This window comes from Erpetoichthys calabaricus, chromosome 10 (genome assembly GCF_900747795.2).
Source record: "Erpetoichthys calabaricus chromosome 10, fErpCal1.3, whole genome shotgun sequence".
NCBI classification, from domain to species: domain Eukaryota; kingdom Metazoa; phylum Chordata; class Cladistia; order Polypteriformes; family Polypteridae; genus Erpetoichthys; species Erpetoichthys calabaricus.
The window spans coordinates 77048837-77074516 of NC_041403.2; the positions used below are offsets into that span (position 1 = coordinate 77048837).

General features: G+C 37.7%; 1 protein-coding gene across 1 annotated transcript; it reads right to left on the reverse strand.

The window, feature by feature from the left end:
- Positions 1-5393: 5393 nt before the first annotated feature.
- On the reverse strand, positions 5394-24520 carry pif1 (PIF1 5'-to-3' DNA helicase homolog (S. cerevisiae)). The gene is given in 14 exon segments (XM_028811479.2): positions 5394-5490; positions 5638-5829; positions 10276-10421; positions 10751-10838; positions 15225-15331; positions 17688-17827; positions 18903-19009; positions 19446-19560; positions 20216-20369; positions 21635-21760; positions 21934-22057; positions 23140-23543; positions 23546-23712; positions 24373-24520. Coding segments are annotated over 13 exon segments (1920 nt in total). The 5' UTR covers positions 23706-23712; positions 24373-24520; the 3' UTR covers positions 5394-5433.
- Positions 24521-25680: the final 1160 nt, after the last annotated feature.

Genomic DNA, 25680 nt, shown 5'->3' on the forward strand with positions numbered 1-25680 from the left:
GGGAAGTGTGACGCGAGGTCTGTGGTAGGAGTGATGGATGTGTTTAAAGTGGAGGTGAGATTAAATCAGGGATGGCCCTGATCCCTTTCATATTTTCAATGGTGATGGACAGGTTGACAGAGAAGATTAAACAGGGATACCCATGGACTAAAATGTTTGTGGATGACATTGTGATGAGTAATGAGAGTAGGGAGAAGGTTGAGGAGACCCTGGAGAGGTGGAGATATGCTCTAGAGAGGAGAGGAATGAAAGTCAGTAAGACCAAGACAGACTACATATGTGTGAACAAGACGGAGGTTAGAGGAATGGTGAGGGTGTGTGAGTTTAAATAATTAGGATCAAAAGTACAGAGTAATGGGGAGTGTGGAGGGGAGGTGAAGAAGGGAGTGCAGGTAGGGTGAAGTGGGTGTGGCAGAGAGAGTGTCTCGAGTGATTTGTGACAGACGGGTATCAACAAGTGTGAAAGGAAGGTCTGCAAGATGGTAGTGAGACCAGCTATTTTATATACTAATTCGAAAGAACAACTCACACCTTGTATGCTACATTTTCTAAGCCTATTTTGTACAAACTACAGTGAATGTTAAATATATAGAATTAAGCTATAGTAAAGAGAACTCCTGAGTTTTTTTAATCGAATGTTTTTGCACATCCTTTACAATGCTGAACAGTGGAAAACAGTAATAATCCCCCAGTTTAAAATGAGTCTGACACACTGCCCAGGGATAGTTCTTTCCTTGCTGCCGGGAAAGACTCTTGCAGCCTATGACCCTAATTTTATACTAACATAGTGAAACACCTATTTATTAAAAAGTGTACAATGGCAAGTCCGTCTGTTTCAGTCACTTTATGTATTTAGGAACCTCTGTTCACTGAATATGCTAGCCCCCAAATCACTCTTTCTTTGTTTATCTTTGTGCCCTCATTCATTGAGCATTGAGAACTCCTGTGAATACCAGATATTTTGTCATTTTATACATATAGATAATCAGGTTATAAATGCATAGCTATGTTTAGAAAATAGTTGGATGGATTTTTTAAACTTAAAAAAAATGTTTTGAGATTTCCATCCATTATGCTTTATCGTTTGCAATATAAAGTCATTTCATGAGACATAGCCTTTGTAGGCATAATGTCATGGATGACAGAAACTACATCCAACCTCTAAGTCACAAATAGCTCTTTACATTGTTTACAGTAGGTTTTGATTCTGGGTTGCCTAAGTGCAGAGTTTATAAATTTGTTTTTCCCAGAAGATAAATCACATGATTATGACACTATCTGAAACAAGAAGGTAATCATACTGTATTTGCAAAATAATGCAATTACAACTTTGACTGCTTGGAATGAGCTTTATTAATGCTTCCTTGGCAATGTAAGAAATTCTGTGTTTCTGAATGTCCATTATTGTTCAGAATCAGTCTATTGCCTTTTTAATTTAGAACTTATATTATTTTTTGCAAATTTCAGAATAAGCTGTGAAATGTGAAGGTTTTCAATGCAATCTTATTACGGGATGGGATATATTAGACCATGAACAGTCAGTTTTTGATCACTATGTGTTGGAAACAGGAATATGACAAAGAATTCAAGGTACTGACTTTCCTTCCAAATATCCCAGATCTCAATCCAATCAAGCATCCGTGGGATTACTGTATAAACAAGTCCAATCCATGGATGACCAACTCACAGGACTTCAAGGATCTACTACTAATGTCTCAGTGCCATATACCACAGGACACCTTCAGTGGACTTGTGGAGTCCATGCCTTGAGGAGTCCGAGATGTTGTGGTGGCACAAGGGGAACCTACACAATATTAGGCAGGTGGTTTTAATATTGAGGCTGACTGGTGTATAAACCAATAAAGTTTATTTGTTATTGGCTCCAACTCAAGAGCTTCAGCTCCCCTTTTTCTTTAATTCTAGCATCCCTGTATCTTAAAACAATATTCAATGTGGCTATCTTAAGAGTTATTCTTGACAGTGGACCAGTTGTCCTATCTCAGCAGGAATTATGATCCACTATTTGCGATCTGACTTTATGTCTTCAATGTAGACATACTTGCTCAAGGCTTTGGCACTTGATGTTTGAACTACAGTTTAGTGTGCCAAATAGCTTTTGTGTGAAATGTTGTACCACATCACATGTCTCGACTCTCATTAGTTGTTGTTACCACATATAGTAGCATCTGAAGTCTGTATTGAAGTTCCATACAACAGCCAACTTAACACATACCCTTTGTAAAACTGAGACAGAATCTCTAAATCTGGTCTTCAAATTTTGTAAAATTTACTCTCTGAAACCGTTGTATGATTGGCTTTGAGGTACCTTAACTCAAGCATTCAAGTCTATGCTGAATAAAACGCTTTGTTTCTCATTTCCTAAACATCTCAATTCAATGCGATATTAGTAATATCCTCACCTCAGCCATATTATTGCAGTTAGGCATAAGCGGACTACCATAACAATGTTTATTTCTATAGCACATTTTCATACATATTATGTAGCTCAAACTGCTACCAGTTCAAACCAGTAATTACATGCAAAGAAAAAACAAACTAAAATTAAAGAGAAACATAATTTAGGAATCGTATACAAAAATAAATCACACTTACATAAGAGATACATAATTAAGAGAAATAGAACACTTAAAAAATAAATAAATCTCTAAATGACAGACCATAGTCTACTTCTCCAACACAAATAGTGCTATGCCTACTTTTTTTTTTTTAAATATACTGCTCAAAAAAATGAAAGGAACACTATTTAATCCAAGTATAGCATCAAGTCAAAGCAAGTTCTGGGATACTGATCTGTTAATCAGTTTCAGCTGTTTTGGTGTTAATGGAATTAACAACAGGTGCACTAGAGGAGCAACAATGAGACGGCCCCCGAAACAGGAATGGTTTAATAGGTGGAGGCCACTGACTTTTTTCACTAGTTTTGCATTTTGCTACAGTCAATGTCACTATTAGAAGCATAAGGAGATACCTGGACCCTACAGACATTGCACAGGTAGTCCAATTTCTCCAGGATGGCACATTAATACGTGCCTTTGCCAGAAGGATTGCTGTGTCTCCTAGTACAGTCTCAAGGGCATGAAGAAGATTGCAGGAGACAGGCAGTTACTCTAGGAGAGCTGGACAGGGCCATAGAAGGTCCTTAACGTATCAGCAGGACCGGTATCTGCTTCTTTGGGCAAGGAGGAACAGGATGAGCACTGCCAGACCCCTACAAAATGACCTCCAGCAGGCCACTGGTGTGAATGTCTCTGACCAAACAATCAGAAACAGACTTCATGAGGGTGGCCCAAGGGCCCGACATCCTCTAGTGGGCCCTATGCTCACAGCCCGGCACCGTGGAGTTCGATTGCCATTTGCCATAGAATGCCAGAATTGGCAGGTCCACCACTGGCACCCTGTGCTTTTCACAGATGAGAGCAGGTTCACCCCGAGAACATGTGACAGACGTGAAAGGGTTTGGAGAACGTTATGCTGCCTGTAACATTGTTCAACGTGACCGGTTTGGTGGTGGGTCAGTGATGGTCTGGGGAGGTATATCCATGGAGGGACGCACAGACCTCTACAGACTAGACAACGGCACCTTGACTCCCATTAGGTATTGGGATGAAATCCTTCGACCCATTGTCAGACCCTATGCTGGTGCAGTGGGTCCTGGGTTCCTCCTGCTGCACAACAATGCCCAGCCTCATGTGGTGAGAATATACAGGCAGTTCCCGGATGATGAAGGAATTGATACCATTGATTTGTCCCCACGCCTGCCTGACATATATCCAATAGAACACCTCTTGAACATTATGTTTCGGTCCAACCGATGCGGTCAGATTTCACCTCAAACCGTCCAGGAGCTCACTGATGCCCTGGTCCAGATCTGGGAAGAGATCCCCCGGGTCACCATCCGTTGTCTCATTAGGAGCATGCCCCGACATTGTCAGGCATGCATTCAAGCACGTGGGGGCCAAACAAACTACAGAGTACGATTTGGAGTTGCTGCAATGAAATTTGAGCAAAATGGTCTAGCCTGCTGCATCACTTTTTCATTTTGATTTTCAGGGTGTCTTTGAATTCAGCCCTCTGTAGGTTGATAATTTTCATTTCCATCAAACGATGTGGCATCCTTTCATTCCTAACACATTACCCAGTCCATATCAGTATAGGTATCCAGCACAATTTTTTTTCCTCATTGAGATCTGACGTGTTATCAAAGTGTTCCTTTAATTTTTTGAACAGTTTAGTTTCAATAATGATGTGGTCTGATGTTTAAAAGTGCTTTGTAAGGACAAGTGATTATTTACTTCCAATTAAAAATGTGTAGGCAGTCAGTTCACTGTAATACTTATTTCATTCTAAAGTACAAAGTGTTGCTGGATTCAATTGTCTATTAAAAATATTGTATTATACCTACAAAAAGACAGTATAAATATTCAAAAAAAGAAAATGGTGTCAAAAGGCTGCAAGTCATTTTTTGTTCAAAATAAATAGGTGGCACATTACTTACCGAAGCAACCTTAAAACTCTAGAGACTGGGGCTTTGTATGCAAGGTCAGACACTGTCTTTGGATTTTCTCCTGATGCTTTTGTTTTCCACCCGCATGCCAAAGACATGCAAGTTACTATAAGTTAAATAGGAACTTTAAAATTGATGAAGTGTGAGTAAATGTAGAGGTAGGGTTATGTGCGTTTGTGTGTGGGTGAGGGAAGAGAGGTTACCCTGTGATTTAATGATGCTGTATGTGGGACCGATTTCATGAACTGCATAAGCAGGTTAGAGGGGGAAAAAAAATGGATGAACCAAACAAACAGAATAATAATTAGAATCTCTTTGGAGTCACTGATTAACTTTTAAAGTTTAATGGTGCATTGACTGATCCAATACCATTTAAAATTATTGCATGACTAGAAATACATAATATTAAAAAAAAAAAAAAAGAAAAAAACCCACACTCACACACACACACACACACACGAGCTTCCTTGCCCAGGTATACTGTCACATCAATAACTTGTTTGGTAAATGAGAATCATTAATCCTACAGCACTATCCCTGCTGTTCATTTAATTTTACCAGCTGCTGAAACTTTGATTATGTGGGGGCGTATCTAACATCCAATTAAACTAATTTTAACAATCTAAGTATTGTATAATTTTTATTGCATTACAAATTTCTTCCTAAAAAGAAAACATCAAGCTTAGATGATTTTGTAAAAGTTATATACCATGATAGGCATTTGTTAGTAGTCTTTTTGGAGACTGCAGTGTTCACATGTGTATGAAGCCATTGTGTAAACAAAATCCACAAAAGCACACTTACTAAAAACATAAAAAAAAGTTTATTAAAATTTGTTACATGAACAAGTAATTCGTGCAGCATTACACATAGTGTAAACAATGAAAAATGATTTCTTGCAGCATTAATCAGGGCCAAGGTTCATTTTCCTTGCTTGATCGCTCTGCGTAAATATCCATTGAGGTCTAAATAAAATAAAGTAAACATATTAAAAATCTATCAAAACTTTTGGGATGGGAAAATAGGTGTATTTGCAGCATTTAATGTGATATTATCCTCCGAACCCAAAGAGACACAAGCACTCAATTTTTTTTTATATTGCTTTCCCATACCTGTGTAAGAAGACGCTCTTTTCGGAGCTTGCCGTAAAACTGTAGTACTTCTGGATTGGCACGGACTGCTTTAGGATCAAAATCCATGACTCGAAGCCCTTCCAAACTGCGAGCTCGAGACAGTGCTACATAAGCTTGGCCACTCTCAAATACACGAGAAAGTGAAATCTCCACACAATCCAGAGACATTCCCTGAGTGAAATAAACCATACAGAGGAGTTTACAAGATGAAAAAGCACACCACTCATTTTTATCAATAGTGGTTTACCTAGAATTTCATTTCCTCCTTCAAAAGCATTGGGATTATGTAAAAAGGACTGTCTGACTACTACAACAGTATTCTGATGTCTTAAGTAGCTTCAGGGACACATTCAACTCTGAAACCTGACAAATCCTTTATTGAGATGGATAAAATGAAATGCTGCTTATCACTAGCTAACGAGTACCATTTTATGCTATGATATTTAAACACTTTCAGGATTTCATATAGTACCTTTTATTGGCTAACTGAACAGATTACAATATGCAATCTTTCGAGGCCGCTTAGGGAACTACACAGTTTCTGAATTACAGGTTGCCTGAAGAATGTGCCTGTGTTTATATAGACACTAGGACAGACAGAATTTGAAAACCTTTATGTGGGTTATTTTCAATGTAAAAAAATAAGACATATCCAGCTTAAAATTCATTTAGCAGGAGAGGAGAACAATGAATAGTCAAGATCTTTTGATAAGAAAAAACTGTCCAAGAAAGTCTTTTGAAGTTTCTGATGAGTTTTGATTAAAATATTGGTCTGTAATCATATTGTCTGGATCAGTCAGAGAGATGTAAATAGTCCTCAAATTTGGTCATAAAACTTTTGTCTCTATTTAAACCTCACCTGCTGTGTCTTGATGTTGCCAATAAGCACTATGACTTTAAAATCCTTCTCACCGTGTCCATTGCTGTTGAAGTCTAGTCCTATAGGAACATCTCTATTGTCATGCTTAATGTGGAACTTGTGTAAATTCATTATTTGGCAGAGTTTTTGTCCAGTTTCTTCCATATAGAGTGTAGTGTTGCACATTTCATACCCAGAATTAGGTTTACCACATTAGATGATCTGCAAGAAAATGATCCCTTTATGCGATGTTCTCATTGGCAGTGTGGTATAATTACACAGTCTATATTGTAAAGGTGAGCATAATAGTAATAATAATAATAACTTTTCTGTCGGCAGGGAGATGTACCATTTTTTGTTGGTTCACTCGCAGAGCTTCAGACAAGGAATTGCTGTAGGTTTGGTGGTTGTCTGTATGCCAGAAGGAGAAGTTGTGAGAATAACCAATACTACATAATGACAGGATGAGAGTTGTAAAGTTTTTATAATTTTGCAAAGTACTTCAAAATGTGAGTTATAGGCAACAACAAGGGGGATGCAGCTCTTGTCTTTGTTTTTATATGTCAGAAGGTTGTCTCTGGGTATGGCAGGAACTACTCTTATTTGAGTGTGTTATTTTGGGAGTGTATCCTTGTCTAATGAAATCTTGTCTAAGATACTCCAATTGTTATCCTGGTAGGTCAGGTCTGAACAAATATGATTGTAACATATTGCTTGGATGAAAAAGATAGCTTCCACCCCAAACATATAAGGTGCTCTATCACTTCTCATGTATGTCCTTCTGGCTGTTAGTTTGTGAAAAATAGAGGTCACTAGGGTATCTTTCAGGTGACAATGGTGGTGTCAAGGAAGCGGACTTCTGTTTGGGTAATTTAGCTTCAGCTTTATGTTGGGGTGAAAAGAATTATATTTGTTTTGAAAATGGAGGAGGACCTTCTCACTCACGGTCCAGATTATAAAGATGTCATCTATGTAACAGAGATACAATATTAGTTTTAAAATGCATGTTGACATAAAATCCTCCTCCAAGTTTGCCATAAATAGGTTCATGTAGGGAGGTGGGAACTGACAAACCACTGCAGTCCCCATTTGTTGCAAGTAGATGTCCAATCCAAATTGAAATATATTGTGTGTCAGAGTGAATTTTATTATTTGCGTAGCTGACTCCCTGGGTAAGTCATGTTGTTTTACGTATGTTTCACATAGGTCATCATCATCATAGGGAATATGTGTAAAGTGCCTCTACATCTATTGTGGCCAGTAAGGTTCCCTCAGGTAAGGAGCCTATAGCAGTTTTTTTGTTTTTTAAGAAATCAGTGGTGACTTGGATATAGCTGTTGTATTGTAGGCGTGGGGTTTAAGGATGTGCTCCACTCATTCTGAAACATTTTCTGCAAGTGAACCAATTCCTGAGATTATAGGCCTTCCTGGGTTCCCTTCTGTATGGATCTTAGGAAGCATATAGAAGTAATCCTTTTTGGGGTTCTCAAGAATGAAACTGTTTACATGATCCCTGATGTCAAGAGGAAAGCTACTTTTTTTAGTTCCTTCTTATAGAGATCTGTGGGGTATGTAAGAACTGATTAAGATTTCATTGATATACCTCACCCTTTAAAAATCTAAACAGTTGTAAAATCAATACAAAATACAATCTAATGCTAAAACATAAAACATTTGCAATAAGTTAGAAAGAAAAAAAAAAAAAAAGTATCATGTTAGAGTAGAACTCTCAACGAAGTAAAAGATTGGACTGGATTGCACAAGTAATGATCATTGCAAAAAAGTTTAAGACCATCTAATTATGAGCTCTTAAAGTAAATTCAAGTTGAACTATATAGTGTAGACAGTAGATATTATAATAATTTTAAATAAAGGATATATAGTAAGGGTGGCGCAGTGGGTAGCGCTGCTGCCTTGCAGTTGGGAGACCTGGGGACCTGGGTTCGCTTCCCAGGTCCTCCCTGCGTGGAGTTTGCATGTTCTCCCCGTGTCTGTGTGGGTTTCCTCCGGGTGCTCTGGTTTCCTCCCACAGTCCAAAGATATGCAGGTTAGGTGGATTGGCGATTCTAAACAGGCCCTAGTGTGTGCTTGGTGTGTGGGTGTGTTTGTGTGTGTCCTGCGGTGGGTTGGCACCCTGCCCGGGATTGGTTCCTGCCTTGTGCCCTGTGTTGGCTGGGATTGGCTCCAGCAGACCCCCCGTGACCGGGTTGGAAAATGGATGGATATATAGTAAATGTAAGTTATGAGCAAATCAGATTCTCATTGTAATAGACTTGCATACTTAACTAAATAGTTACTTCAATTCCACATTTAACCCATACTACTAATATATGCTTAAACTCTTGCTATTTATAAACAAAGACCTTCAGGATTTATGGATTTTCATCTCTAAATACACAACTCAAATTTTATTACTATTTTCTTTTTATAAAATATGCATCTGAAGCATATAATCCATCCATTTTATCCAGTAATGGACTGGTAGTATTTCAACCATTTGCTGTCTTGCACTTTGCTGCCAGGATAAAATTCTACCCCCACCCCAAACTGGAGAACTGGATGCTGCTAAAAATTAATACATTTTTTTTTTTTTTTTCCACTTAAGCATGCACTGGGAGATAGAAGAATATATGATATAAAAATATCTTTACATACTAATAGAGAAACTTAAAACAAAACAGGATACCAGAAACATTAAAATACTGTTGTGAATGACAGTCTCTATATAATTAACAGCTTCTACTAAATACCATGACCAATCAAAGTATTCAGTTAATTATAGCAATTGTGCTTATCCATTCATGCACGCACATGGTCTGGACACCTTGGCTTTGAGGTCTGTAGCCAAAAAGAGAGAAGAGAAGCCCTCAGCTGCACAGAGTTTCAGAAGAGACTCTCAGTTCTGGCTTAGTTTGTGGTTTTATGATCCATGATCCAATAACTCCACTGCTTAGTTTTGGGCTTTAGTAGGCCTCTCTACTTTGAGCACACAGTGCTCATGTTAGACAGGAGTTAAGTGTAGCATGACAACAAGAAAAGGAAAGTCTAGTATGAGAGAAGAAAAAATGCTTTCAGATTAACTATGCCTTGAGCTTTTGTGTATTGGCAGCTGTCCATGGAATAAGAGACTACTTTCTATCTGTACAGAATCCCTGGGTAGCAATTAGTGGAGAGGTCTACCCATTTATGCATGCAAAAATTTAATTTTGAACCTGCCTTTGGTCACTAGTTTCACTGTAAAAGTGCAAGTTTGAATAGGTGTACCAAACAAAATGCCTTATCTTGATGTAATTCTTCACACAATAGATGTTTTGGAAGAGTTTGATGAAACAATTATCAAATTTTTAAAAAATTATTGTCCTAGTCATTAATGTCTCCAGTGTGCAACAACAAAAGGAAATGGATAAAACCATCTCAATATATTCAATCTATCATTTTCCCCTTGCTTTTAGCAGAAGGAAGAAAGGAATACTATTATAGAATTCTCAGACTAAGCTGTATACAATAACCAACCCTGCTTTTCATTTGTCCACGTTTTTGGAACAGTTTTTCACAATATGTTTGAGCCTAGGTATCACTAGCTGTTTTTAAAAGAAATGTAAGGAATCATCTTACTTTTGAGAATCTCCAAAAATTCCATGGTTACCCAAACTTTTAAATATAATAATGCAGACACTATTACAGATGTCAAGATGTGCTTTTATAGATTTCAATCAATACTTCCAAACTATCAACTCCTTGATCAGATATTCTCTCACCTGACTCTTGTGAATGGAAATGGCCCAAGCCAGCTTAAGTGGTAGCTGCTGCCTGCTAAGATAGATCCCACTGCTTGCTTTGAATATCCATCTCTCTATTTTCATGGTCTCTGTCACTCCACAAACAAACCGTACCTTTGGAAAACCTGCACAACACAGGGGAAAAAAGGTTACTAATATGACACTTACACTCCTCCTCCAATGAATTCTAATTTGATTTAGAGCCACAAGTTTCTTGGAAAGTTTACGGTTTACATAATGTCTGTATATTTATCACTCTAGAGAAAATAAAGCCTTTCGGAGTATTAGCTTTTTATGACTCAAATACTAGAAGAAGAATGCAAGGCTTGAGAGGCACAGTGTTTCTAGATGTACGTTTTTTTGGAACTCAAAGCTTCCCAAGTTAGTATCTAGTTACACAAATGAGTCTTGTCATTAAGTACAATTAGTTAAACAATCAACAACTGAACAGTACCTTTGTTTTCAGTGTCAAAACCAACCACAACACCACGTGCTCCATTCACAAGGCCCTTTTGAACATCCAGGTTCTTAGTCAGCATGACCTGGAGGTGAAGATTAATTAGGGGAAAAAACAAGTTGGAGTTGCTATTTGCATATGTCAAATGCAAATAAAATGGTCAGTAAGATTCGTCATAATATATTCTTCTACATGTGTCATGCCATGGGCTTTGGAACTGGCATAGGATTAAGCAAGGTTGGTAAATGCAAGGATGCTTTACAAGCAAAAACAAGTTAAAAAAAGATTATTAACTTAGTGTGACCTACATTGATATTATAACTTGATTATGTTCATTTAATGACAATAAATGTAACCAATTAAAGTATTTCTAGAACAAATTTATTGACGTGTTAAACAGATTTAAAATTGCCTTAAGAACATGAACAAGATAATACTTTTAAATATTTTCAGAATTGTAAGAAAAAAGTGTTTACTGTTGCCATACTGTGATTTATTTTAATGTTGACTGAAATATTCATAATATTTTTATAGTAAACAGAGCCTGACCATAAATATGTTTTTATTCTTAGGGTACTCCAGTTTTTGGCCGTTATCCTATATTTTGTGCATTTCAGGCTAACTCTAACTTGGCCCCATATAGGTGATGGTAGTTACGAGAATGTTAATGTGCCCTGAAATTAATATTTCTACCTTGTATCCCATACCGCTGGGAAAGGATTCGACCCTGTAACCCTGCAACAGAAGTAAAAATCATAGCTGCAGGATGGTACCCAGGAAATATAACAAAATTACAAGAAAGATCAGTGGCGTTTTTTGACATGAAAACATTTGGTGGGGCTCATATTAGAATTTCTTTTGGGACAAAGGCTACTTCAGCATTAATATTAACTTATGTTAACTAATCATCTTTTTCCCTTTCTAGCTAATGATTAACGAAACATGCAAGTTCACACAATGTTAGTGTCAAAAATAATGGGATGCTGGTGCCTGGTCTGTTTCGATTTGCATCTGATCATTGTAATGTTAACCAAAGTTATCTGACAAAATACAGCAATATAGATTTAAACCTTAAGTAAAACTTAGCAATATTTTTCAATGGGCAGGAGATGGTTGTGATATTCTGTTACAATTTAGACACATAATAAACAAAAGTTTAATTGTACGCTCAAGTAGAGAATTGAATGGTTTTGAGATGAAAAAAAGACCATTCACAAAGACATGACACGCAGTCTACACACTCTGCAAGACTCAAACACAAGTCTCGGGTGTATCCGATTGCAGCACTAACCACTGTGTAGCCAGGAGCTTGCTGGCAGCTCAAGACTAGTAAACATTTGAAATAATACTTTACTACTAACACTATGGACTGGTTTGAAACAGGGGCCTCCTAATGCTGGCTCCTTTTCCATGAAGTGGAAGGAGCACATGTGAGGCTTCCTTGGTGGACATTTTCATACAGTCCTTGGACAGTCCTTCTTAGCCCCATTCTAATCAATGTAAGGTCTTGTAAAAAAAATGTATTCCTGACAGACATCAGCTTTCTTTTTTTTCCATATTACAATGACTAGTAAACCTACAGCAATGCAGAGTCCATGAGCCAGAAACAGGCTTGAAGCACCTTGAATGAAGACAAATTTTACATTCTACAAAAAGCAATATTTTTCTAGGTAAGAAATTACATTAAGCAGATAATTGAAATTTTGAAAAAAAAAATCCTTAAGATGACAAAAAAGAGTTGTTATGAACTTTTTATTAATAAGTTAAATTCGTGAGGAATGCTCATTACAAGTACATATTTTACCCAACATCTGGTGGGGAACATGAATTCAGAAACACCAGAGAGAGTGCTGCATCTCATTTAAGACATGCCCTCCTAAACACAGCAGCCATAACCAGAAAGTAGTTTAGCTTGTCTAGAAGATAAATTGGGATAAGGCATGAAAATGTGAACGTACAGCATCAAAACAAGTAGGCTGAATGTACCTCACAACCCTGAAGTTTCACACCTTTAATGTTTAACAGATATATAGCATACATTTATAGAGGCATATAACATTGGATAGCATATTCCATCCATCCATCCATCCATTTTCCAACCCGCTGAATCCAAACACAGGGTCAAGGGGGTCTGCTGGAGCCAATCCCAACCAACACAGGGCACAAGGCAGGAACCAATCCTGGGCAGGGTGCCAACCCACCGCAGGACTGGATAGCATATTGTCTTGCAATAACCCATTAGCTTTAAGGGGAAGGAGTTTCTAATTAATAAGCGTATGAGGGGAGAAAAAAAGAGCTACACAGACAAGAAGTCAAATGGCAATGTTCCCAAATAAGGATTTGTATAAAATCTTCCATAGGATGTAAATAAATTGTCTAATATTGAAACAAAATGCAAATTACTAATAGGACAATCAATACCTTTTGTGTTGTGTTTTTGCAAAATTATGAATTTAAGATGATGGAAAAATTTTGCCAGTCTGAGAACAGCAATAGCTAAAAGGTACTGTAACAGCCAGTGGTGTCTCTGCAATAAGGGCAGGTGAAGCACAGCGTAATCCTCCACCAGATGGAAACGTGGTGCCAAAATTAAATAAAGCAGTAAATGTGACAAAAAATTTTAACTTATTATTAATATGGTTAAATCAAATCCAACTTAGTCTGCAAAATATTTTCCCTCAATTTTCCATGATTTGCTCTATGCAATTTCTTATCAAGAAAAAAGTTTTGGAATATGTGAAATTTCCTTTGTGCCTGGTGCCACTAGACCGTTACCAGGTTGCTGAGGCAGCCCCTTTAACCCTGCAGAACTTTAAGTGACCCATTGATTAAATTGAAGTGTGTGAACTTGCACATCTTGCTGTTTTGGAGTAGTTATCATCATGAATCATAATATTTATTTACATTCTATAAGATTTAGCAGTCTACACATTAAACAAAACTTGGAAATATAGGAATAGCCAACTGCATTTGTGCTTGATGTTAATTTTAAGATAACTTTTAATAATGCCATTTGATATATATTCATAGATCTTAACTTTCTGATTTTTAATGACATTATTTGACCAACATTTCACCGTCACTGGTGTCGGAATCCTAATGCATTGTGAAACAAAGGCTCTCTTATCACTATCTTATGTGATCTTTACTGGAAGCCATCTCCAAATCCATTGCTCTCATTCTACATGGCTCCTTCCTCGTCATTCCAACACCATTTTCCTTGCTGCGCCCACTATATGCATATTAACATCACTGGCTCTGCTTCACACCATCTGAATTCATTTTCCTTCAACTCTGTAAGCTGATCCAAGTTAGTACCTTTCCAAGGCTCACCAGCAGCCACATACCAGGCCATTTAATCAGAGGAGTAGGTCTAGTAAGTGCCGCTATTTAAGTGCATCACCATCATCATTATCACCTCTCTCTCTCTCTCTCTCTCTCTCTCTCTCTCTCTCAACACCCCCTCATACCAACCTTTTGCACTCCAGGAAGCTTCACCATTTCTAACAACCAATGGACACCTTTGCAGACTCTTCCTCCGAAATCTGTTTGGCTTCACAAGAACTTTCATTCCAAAAACAGCCCCAGTAACATCAGTGCTGGTACATAGCCTCTAATAAAAAAACTTGCTTGCTGACTAATACAACCTTCTTAAATGTGCATTTTACTAAAGAAAATAGAAAGATAGCGTGACAATTTTTGTCTGATTTTGATGCTATATAGTGCTATACTGAGCAACCTATTTGCTTCAGTCTAGAGGAGTGTTGTATACTGTAAAAGACCTTGATATGAGCAAATGTTTTAAATAAAAGGCTTATACTTTTATTGAGTTCTATAAATAACAAACCCAAATAAGTTGTGTAACTGACTTGTCACTCTAACATACATGTCATTTTGGGTCCAGTTTTTAATTAACATTCATTTGATTCTGCAAGTTGTAACACATGCACAGTGGAGCATACTGCAGAATATGACAGATGGAAGTAGGTATCCTCAAATTTGATTCAAGCTATAGTCACACTCAAATATGAGTAACTGTAGCTGTGATATCTTTTACTTGGATGTTATAGATTGCATTGAGTAAGAAAAGCTGGAAAAAATATTGGTTTGTATGTTTTCATTTAAGGCTTTAAAGCAAAACAAAGTGGGAATATTTCGAAGGGGTGATTCTTTTCTATACACACTGTGTGTGTGTGTGTGTGTGTGTGCGCGTGTGTGTGTACATACAAACACACACACACACACACACACACACACACACACACACACAGGCAGACAGATACTGATAATTTGAAAATTAAAAAAAGGGAAAAATGTTCTTTCCAATAGGGACCATACATACATAATTTTAGCTACAGGGTATAATACTTGAGATAAAACAATGAAAAAAGACTTTGCTCTTTTCTAGAGCAAACCTTCTATTAAGATGAGAAAACACACAAAGTGCAGTCTGAAATAAAGTAGAACTCACCTGGGCACCAGTCTTTAGCTGTAACACTCGACTCACTGGGCTCTGGGCATCAATCATCTTCACTAGCTGTGGATCACTGTCTATAGCCTCGAATGTATGTATTGCACCTGTTTGATACAACAAGCAAATAGGAGATTGAGAAAGAATAATCATATTTTCATGGGGAATTGTGAACATGAAGAAATTTAAGACTACATACCAACCAACCATCAATCCATTCTTATAATCCACCCATTTAGAACTTTGAGCCAAAAAACAATTAAAGATGGAAAATGTATAAATGGCATAAAATTTAGGTGTTCAAGGACTGTACGGACACTTGTGTCCCTCAATGGACGGAATTCAGAAAGTAGGTTCTAGAACCTTCAATTCATTTCAGGGTTACAGGGCCAGAGGCTATCCCACTTGGACTTGGCAAAAGGCTGAATACAGTTCTGGGCAGGACTCTAATCTATCACAGTGACCACTGTTACTCACACATTAACACATAAATAAAACACACCCATATTCATATGCAGTGACAATCTGCAAGTGCCAATTAACATAATCTAAATAAATACATGAAAAAAAAAAAAATCCCTTTTGTAATGAATTTCTTCTGTGCTTGAGCATGCCTTTCATGAAATGGGACAAAAAAAACAAAAAACAAATGTAAGGGAAAAATAGAAGAAAAAAGGCAAACCTTATTATAGCAAGTGACCTTTATGAATAGCAGTTGAATGTGGCACTCTGAAAGTCTAGTCACCCTATAATTTACATTTGTTTGGACTTGTATGCTCAAGCATAAAGCTTTATCTCGGAGACAGATCAGAACTAGGACACTAACAAATGAAAAAATAGAACTGCACACAGTGCTTGAAGAAGTATAATCAAATAAATGTCAGTGTTCCATTTGTCAGTTTTTTGATTCTCATTGTGATACTGTTTAAGTACAACACAAGTAGTTAATCAAATGGGGGTTCCCTCTTGGAGCTTAGTTTTGTGCATGTTGTTGTAAATATATTGTGACAGTGTTGGTTTCAACGGAGCAATGTTTTCTGCTTGGGAAAAAACTTTTTTTAAAAGGCATATTTTGATAATCATCAATTATTTATTGGGACATCTTTCAAAGACACTATGATTTACTATGATGACCAATGTCACACCACAGAATACTTCATTCATGTCTAAATATTATTTTGTTTTCGGATTCAGAGGGTTGGAAAATGGATGGATTAGATTATTATAGATAGATAGATCGATCGATCTATCTATCTCCAACCCGCTATATCCTAACCACAGGGTCACGGGGGTCTACTGGAGCCAATCCCAGCCAACACAGGGCACAAGGCAGGAAACAAACCCCAGGCAGGGCACGCGCACACACACACACTAGGGACAATGTAGGATCACCAATGCACCTAACCTGCATGTCTTTGGACTGTGGGAGGAAACTGCAGCACCCAGAGGAAACCCATGCAGACACGGGGAGAACATGCAAACTCCACGCAGGGAGGACCCGGGAAGTGAACCCATGTCTCCTAACAGCAAGGCAGCAGCGATACCCACTGCGCCACCCTATGTTATATATACACACATGAATATATTATATATATATATATATATAGGCTATTGCAACAGGTGCAAGCTTCTGCTCTCCACAACATTGTACTTTGAGTATGTACATATGAACAGTACTACAGCTTTTTTGCCACATTAGTAAAATTGCCCATTGTTTACATTTAACCCGAGATTAAAATTCCCACAGAAGAATTTTTTTTTTTTTTTTGAAACCTGGGACTTTTGAGAAGCTGATGAACTTTTGTAGCATTTCCACTGCAGGAACTAGGACCATTTGTAGTCCCTGGTAGGTATTTCCCAATACTTTTAGCTTCTACCCCGGGGCATGTACTGTTTGTAACTGTGGGTGTGGCTTGGGCAAGAAATTGCGCCGATTGGTTGACAACAAGCACTGGATCCATCTTACAAATCTATTAGTACTCTGGACTTGAGTGTTATTGGTGAAGATAGAGCATCACACTTCACACCAGATCACTCTTCATTGCCACCTACCTGATAGGCCACATTAAAGCATAAGGTTGGAGGTGAACTCTCAAATGTACCGCACTTCACACCCCTTTTCTTTGCACATCAAATATTTTGCATAAAAAGGTACAGTTCCTGTCACCACTGCAACACAAAAAAGTGGCCAGGGACCACAAGTGGCTCAAGGCCTATATCATACAGGAACTCATTGGCTCCTGAAACCAAAGTTCCTGCCATGGGAAAAAATGTTTATGATTATGCAAGTGTCCTGCAACAGATCTTGCCCAAATTAAAACTCTTTATCTACAATATGTTAACTTCTTTCATTCATGAATGCTTTGTGGCAATACCAATGCTGCTTACCATAATAAGTTGTGAGTGTTTAAAAGGTTAGGCAGAAGTCGAACTCCCATTAGAACAAAGAATAATTCACAATACCTGGCAAATTCTCCAGCTTTATTTCATTGGTCAACTCCACATCATCCTTGTGGGTACACAGCCTCGTTGCTAGGATACCATCTCTTTCAATATTCCGGTAAGCAGTTTTCATCAGCTGGGATGTCACTTCTTCAGTGACCCTGGATGACATAAATAAATAAATAGAGTTGGGTGGGCAGAAAGAGGTCAAGTGATTCAAATTAATTTTAAATAGTGGGTGTTTATCATCTTACAAATCCCAAATGAACTATTAATCAATGGGCAACACACACACACACAGAAATGTTTACAGTTATTGCATATACCTCCTTCACTTTGAATAAACTTTCTGCTGTACAAAAATAAAAAATTCAAAACATAGTACGTTTCAAATTTTAGAAACGTATCATCACTTCGACCCCCCCCCCCCCCCCCCCGTCTCCCTCCTCCCTAAAAAAGGCAATAACTCCAAGGCTCCACACCACACTGTTCACCACCAACCTTATTTTTGTAATGTGTTTATGTGCTTTTAGAAGAGCATCTGTCCAAATATTAAGTATGCTTAAACCAGGGGTGGGCAAAGTCATTCCTGGAGGGCCGTAGTGGCCGCGGGTTTTTGTTCCAATCCAGTTGCTTAATTAGAAAACAATCCTTGGCAATAATTACATTTCATGGCTTGTTAGTGCGTTAACTCTGCTATGTCAAGTCATTCTCATATCCTAGATTCTTTTTCCATTCTAAGGATATCATCCAAATACTTTGAAGTGTAAAACGGATGGGTAATTCTCAGTCCTTCATTTTTTTCTCTTCTCTTTCCTTCCAAGTATTTAATTAAACCAAATAGTGCACGATAAATACACACAGGGGTAAAGGGTAACAAGCAAAATGGATAACTACTGGTTTCTTTTGTCATTTGCATCTTATTGCCAATAAGGAGTAATTAAAAACTGAGAATGCAGCTGTTTAAGACTTAAATAAGCAATAAGGGTTCAAAATCTTAATGAGGGAGATAACTAAAATGAAGCAGAAGTGTTTCTAGAGCAATAAGTGCTTCTTATTAAGCAATTGGGTTGGAACAAAAACCTGCAGCCACTGTTGCCCTCCAGGAATGATTTTGCCCACCCCTGGCTTAAACCCAAGAGGCAGAAACGTGATGCAGCATCATTATACAGTAGATCATTGTGCCACCTTCATACAAAACAACTGTACAAAATACAGAAATTTCTTACATCCCACCTGCCCAGCCGGATTGCTTGAAGTATGGAAATGAAAACCTTGTCAGTCTGTCTACGGATGTCTGTCAACTCCATGTTGAGATGAATGCATTTTCTCCAACTTTTTGCCTAAACAATACAATTAAACAGACATTTATCACCTCTTTCTTAAGACAAAAAAATAAAACAAGATAGGATCTAAAAGAAATACTAAAAAGGCAGTATTAAAAACACCACACACCCTACCATCAAGATACCCACACCATCACTTAAGTGGGTCTTAAATAAACACTGGTTGGGGCTCATCTAAAACAAAAAGGCATTATAACTCTTCAGTAATATTGAAACCTAAAAGGTATCCATTTCTTCCAAGCTGAATATTTTAAACAGTGTAGCATTAGAAGATAAATGAAACAGACATTAGATGTTAAATAAAAATTTGACTGGTAGTTTTAAGATTAAAAAAAAAAAAAAAAAAAAAGTGCATTTCATGTGCAAAGGATGACAACGCTTAATTTGTGAATTTGTTAAACTGTTTTTGGTGATCTTTGCTTACTTGCTTTACCTGAAAGCAGAACTTGATCTTCTCTTTGCCCTTAGTGACAGGTGGAAGTTGTAGGAAATCTCCACACACAATCAGCTGAATTCCTCCAAATGGCTCATTAGACCTTTTGATTGACCTGAGGAAAGCAAGATAATTCAGAAATCATTAAGCATACCTAGGAGATGCAGGGCTAAGGAAGAATGCTCTCACTATTTACTTATTGTTTCTGCGTGTCAATTCAAGCCAGAATTGTGATTTCATTTAATTGCACTTGCCACGTAATCTTTTTTAATATATGAAAGAGATCTGTTATGTCATCTTATTACTTCTCCCCCCCTCCCTCCAAAAATTTTAAATACCAGTTCATCCATCCAGCCATCCATTTTCCAACCCGCTGAATCCGAACACAGGGTCACGGGGGTCCACTGGAGCCAATCCCAGCCAACACAGGGCACAAGGCAGGAACCAATCCCGGGCAGGGTGCCAACCCACCGCAGGACACGCACAAACACACCCACACACCAAGCACACACTAGGGTCAATTTAGAATCACCAATCCACCTAACCTGCATGTCTTTGAACTGTGGGAGGAAACCGGAGCGCCCGGAGGAAACCCACGCAGACACGGGGAGAACATGCAAACTCCACGCAGGGAGGACCCGGGAAGTGAACCCAGGTCCCCAGAAATACCAGTTCAGCCAAAATTAATTTTGGGGAATGAATTATAATCAGAACCAGTACTACAGCTTTAATTATACATTCTTAAAGAAAAAGTAAACTCTGGTCATTACCTAGCTATTTTTTCAAGTTTGTCAAAGAAATCACCATCCACCATGGAAATTTCATCAATAATGAGATGTCGACAACTTGTCCAGTGCTGAAGGACTCCAGGGCGTTGTGCTAGCTCTATGCACTGCTCCAGCGGGGTTGACCCTGACCCAATACCTGAATTAAAAATTAGATGCAAAACATAGAAAAACTTATGTTCAAATTGTAAATGGTCTTTCATATTAAAAACTTTAGGACTATGTTCACACACTTCTGATTATATAAATTTTTTTTTTTTTTTTTTTTAAAGATAAAACACAAACATGAACAACAGAGCTAGTAGTTTCACAGCAAACAGTCAATAAATGGGCTGCACAATTTTTAACACTATTCACATAGATACACCAAGACAACTACCCATATTACCTTATTGATTATCTACATCATTGGTTTTCTGATTGTTAAAAAGTGAGCATCAAACCTTCTGTCAAACTACGCAAGGTTTTCCCAATGATCTTCACTCATAGCATGTCATTTACATAATCTTAGTGAGTCATAAATAGGCATGGTGCCTGCCCGTGAACGCCAGTTCTTCAGTATGAACGCTTTAATGACTTTGTGTGGTTATTTGCAGAGCAGTATGACAGCTCTGCTCACATTTGATTTGGTCTTTAGTCTTGGGGCAGGCTCTTATGTGCACAAAAGTTGACAGCCAATAAGTGCCAAGGCTGAAATATAATGCATACAAGGTTCGGTTGACTTCTGCAAAGCAAAAGTCTTATCCAAATTTTTCAATATATCCTCTTTTTTTCCCTTCTTCCATAACAAAGGAAAGCATAGACAACTGTAGAAGCTGCTGCAAGGTGGTTGTTCTCAGTATTGGTGGCTTACTTTAAAGCATTGCACCAATTAATATTCTAATGTGTGAATAGTCTAATTCTATACACATTCTTGTTTCTCACTTACTCATTACACTGAGGTTTGCAACCTCTTTGTCTCACTTCTGCCCATTTTCTTGTATTTTATTTATCTTGCATTCTGCCTAGATATTTTGAGCTGTATTGTGCTATATTTTTAAGTGGTTTTCAATAACACTGGATATACACAAATACAATGAAGACAGAATTTTCACTTTATTATTAGTTGTAAGAGCAGCTCAAGAAAACTAATACAGGGTGACCCACGTAAAAGTGGATAGGCGGCTGCGGTCATGTCGCCTGCCTTGTTTCCTTGCTGTCGGACCCATGAAAACCACTTATGTGGTGGCAGTGTGTACTAGTGCAGTCAAAATTAACGACATGCCACTTTTTCGTGCAGGGCCACCCTGTACAAGTAACCAACTCAGACTGTATAAAAATCACAAGATCACTTTCCAATGCCATTATAAGCATTTTCTTTTTTATCCTTGGGAGAAAAAATGTGTAAAATCAGTACCAACTAACCTGCAAAACCATGAAGGGTTGTGCCTCCAATGTGACAAGCTGCTACACCAGTGCTGGCTGTAGCATAAGTGCTTTTAGGTGGTAGAGAGCCTACAATACGCTTCAGAAGGAAAGATTTCCCAGTACCTTAAAATGGGAGAAAAAGAGAAGAAAAGTAAATTGTGACATTTCTTAAAGTGACTGGAAGAAGAATGAGCAAGAGAAGACAATCATAAGAATAAATGCATTGCATTTTTGAGTTCTATGCTTCCCAATGTTCTTACTACATTAAGAGACAAAAAAAAAAATGTAAAATTTACCAGCACTGCCCGTGAAGAATACATTTTTTCCACTTAGAACAGCACTAAGCACCATAGATTGCTCAGCAGAAAGCTTACGTCCAGCGGGTAATGACAGGATTGGTTTCTTAGCAGGGTGTAGCACCTTTATTAAGAAAGGGAATAAAAGTTAATTCACACAAAATTGCCAACAACCTGGCAAAATGATCCAACAGCAGCAAATAGGGCATTTCTGCTTTTAGTAAAGTGAAAATTTCAATACACAAGACTCTTTGGAGTGGAAAAAAAAATTGTATATATTGAAAGCAAACAGAGTGAGACTTTTGTGATCCTGAAAAACTGACTGAACAAAAGCAGATAATGGATTAATATCATGAGGCCAACAAGAAAAAAACGTTTAACATTAATAAGCAATTCAGTTCTGCAGACTTTAACTTATCAATTCCCGATTACCTTAATAGTCTAACATCAGTATCCATTTATGTATATTCTCTGTATATTTGGTTCAGATTTGCACAAAATCCACTTCCATTAGTTCCTAACCGCAAGCTCCTTAATTAACTTTTTAAAACCCAGAACCATGGCTTGAAATACTTTCATCAGGCTTCTTTTGAATTTACATTTGTTAAGATGAAGCTGCATCCTATTTAATCTTTCCTCATAAATTATTCTCTTACACTCAAATAATATGATATTAATAGTATACCGGTCTCCTGGATTCAAGTTGTGTGGTCTCTGTAGGAGAAACAGAACTGCACCCTGATATTTCAGATGCGACTCCATTATACAAACTTAAACAAAGTTTCTTTTAACTTTAATCCACACTGTATACATTATACAGTCCTTTGAGTGTTATCTTGTAATTTATATTAAATTAATTAATCAACTACATAGGCTTTTTCATTACTAGAATCTAAAGACATAGGCATGGACAGTCTGTAACAAAATAGTAAGAAGAGCTGGATTTTGGAAAGTAGAGATTCTAATCCGGTCAGTGGCTAGTTCGGACACCCTCGTCGAGTCTGTTGATCCATATTCTGTACAGTTTTAGTATAAAGACAGCACATGGGTTGTATATGTAATTTATATGTATGTGTGTGTGTGTGTGTGTGTGTACTGTAGCCACCCTCAGATCAGAAAGAAAAAATAATGAAACTCACTTTGTGGGGGAAGTATACATTGATTATTCTTAATTTCGACTCTTCACATACGGTGAAAAATACTCACCAAAGGCTTTTCTGATGAATGCGAGCGTTGTCTTTTTATCTGCACCCCACTAACTTGATTACTGCACCTTTCTTTTAACACTTGTACTTTAGTAGGGGTTTGCGAATTCAATCGTTTTCTCAGTTCATTAGCTTTCTGAACATCTTTCATCTGTAGAGGGCTGATGGTCTCAAAACTACGAGGTAGATCCGAAAGAAGCTTCGCTCGATCCCCAAGAGGCTTTCCATCGTGTTTCCAGGATTCATGTTTGATGGCAAGAGTCTTAATGAAGGTGCGAAGCCCGTCCGGGGGACAGTCAGAAATGAGAATCTGCACGTTTTCTGGAGTCAGCTTAATTGTACTTTTGCCATCTTTCACAAAACGGGTAAATAGCTGGAAGTCTTTTAATAAAAAGCTCTGTTTAGTTTGGAATCTTGAACTCGCAAGATAATCTCACGAAACTCATTGCGCCCCAGCACCAGCTGAGCTTTGCGCATCACCTGTCGTTTGGTGGCCTGACCTGCACTGGTAAGGTGTTCAATTGTGACGCTGCAGAGAATTTCAGCGCCCTCTGTGCTAGACAACATGATGAACCTTGGAAATAGGACAGAAAAAAAGTTAGGTGCGACACGAACAAAACAATGGTTAAAGTACATCGTAACAGGAATAACGAATACTGTGTGTAATCAGTTCGTGATTGTAGCCTCGCAAAGCAAAAATGAATAACATTTTGTGTATTTGCATTATTTCCCGTATATATTCAGCATATTTCCAAACTCGACTTGGATCGCAAGAAAAATGTGCTTATCACAGTACCCTCAGGTGCATATCTGCTACCCAACCTTGGATAAGACGCCTGATCTCTCTCTCTATCTCCTTATTTTATGCCAACGTATCAAAACTAACAATGCATACACAGTTTTACAAGTGAAAGGAAATATGCAAAGAAAATACACGAAAATAAACATTTACACAACAACTTACATCGTCCAGGCAATTTCGTCGTGCCCATTCCAGTAATATTTCCAAAACAACAGATATTAGATAGATTGTTAAAATGACATGAATTATCACCAACATTTCCACTGCTATTTAACCCGTTAAATTAAAACACTCAAGTTATTTTTGTTTAGAAATCATTGTTTCACGTGCACCTATCCAGTTGCTAACGTATCCGGTACTTATTTAGATAGACTCTATTATCTCGGAATGAAATTTGCAAAAATATCAAAACCTAGGTATTCAGATACTTACAATAGTGACCATAAAAAGTAAAAATAAAAATAATAAATGCCAAATCAGACCTGATGGTATCACAAAGCGATAAAAGTGCTGTAGTGCCACTAAACCAAGGCAGATCTTTCAAAAACACCGGCGTCTGCACTGGCCAATCGACCTCCAGAAATTGAATTCAACATCCAATAACAAATAGGACATTTAAAAAACGCACTAATCAAAGCTCAAGTCCTCTTGATGACGTTTCGACAAAAAAGGCGGAGCTTGAAAAGTCTCACAGCGGTGCGGAAGTAAATTTTATTAGGTTGAGAACTTTTGAATTGTTATTTGATTGCATTTTTTAGTTTTGATTTAAGAGTACAATCGCGTAAGCTCTGCCAAATTCAGGTGTTTGTATTATCATGTGCGACTTGAAAATTCTACGTCATTTGCAAAACAAGTTTAATAGGCATTATATATTTACACGGATAGTTTTAAAGGTTCTTTCCAAAAGTCCCTTCCATCCATTTTCGTAAACCGCTTATTTAGGGAACGGTTGAGAGACAGCTGGAGTCCATCGAGGCAAACATCGGGCACAAGACTACACATCATTATTACCGGCTGGTTAGCTATAAGTACTTTCACACAGCTCTTTTTCTGATTTCAGCTTACGTGATATATTACTATTTTATGCGGCGAATTTCAAAACACATCTCTCCTTGGATTGTGTCCATAGCCCGGATGGTGGCTGAACGAACTAGTGTGCCTCAGTGATCATTTGAACTGAATGGTGTGAAGTTTTGTGTTCTTGATCAGGTTAGCCACAACAAATTAATGCAAAGGCAGACAACGTAAACTAGGTGTGCACGCTTAGCCTTCAGACCGATCATGAAAAATACTTCCAACAATGCACACATTCAACAATTTCATTTTTACTCACACTTGAGAAAAACCTTTAAATCAAAAATAAAAAAAGAACAAGAAAAACTGGGTTTTCATTAGCTCAATAGGCAAGGACACAGATTAATAAATAAAAGTGTGTATTAAAGAGTAATATAGTAGAAGGATGTCATTTTGAATACAACGGTTTAACTTGAATGGTGTTGTATGGGATGAGATTAAGAAAAGCTTGCAAATCCTGAAGGATGGGAAAGAGTGCCTCCCTTAATACAGTTATATAATGAAATATTTGGTTAGTTGGTTTTTGAACAGGGGGTGCCATCAACTAAGAAATTTGGAAGGAGGCAAACTGGAATAACCAAAACTACAAAGTACAAACCTGTGAAAGTGGTAGATTACTATATACAGTATCTTTAATATAAACTGCCTGCCTCTACACAGGGCCAG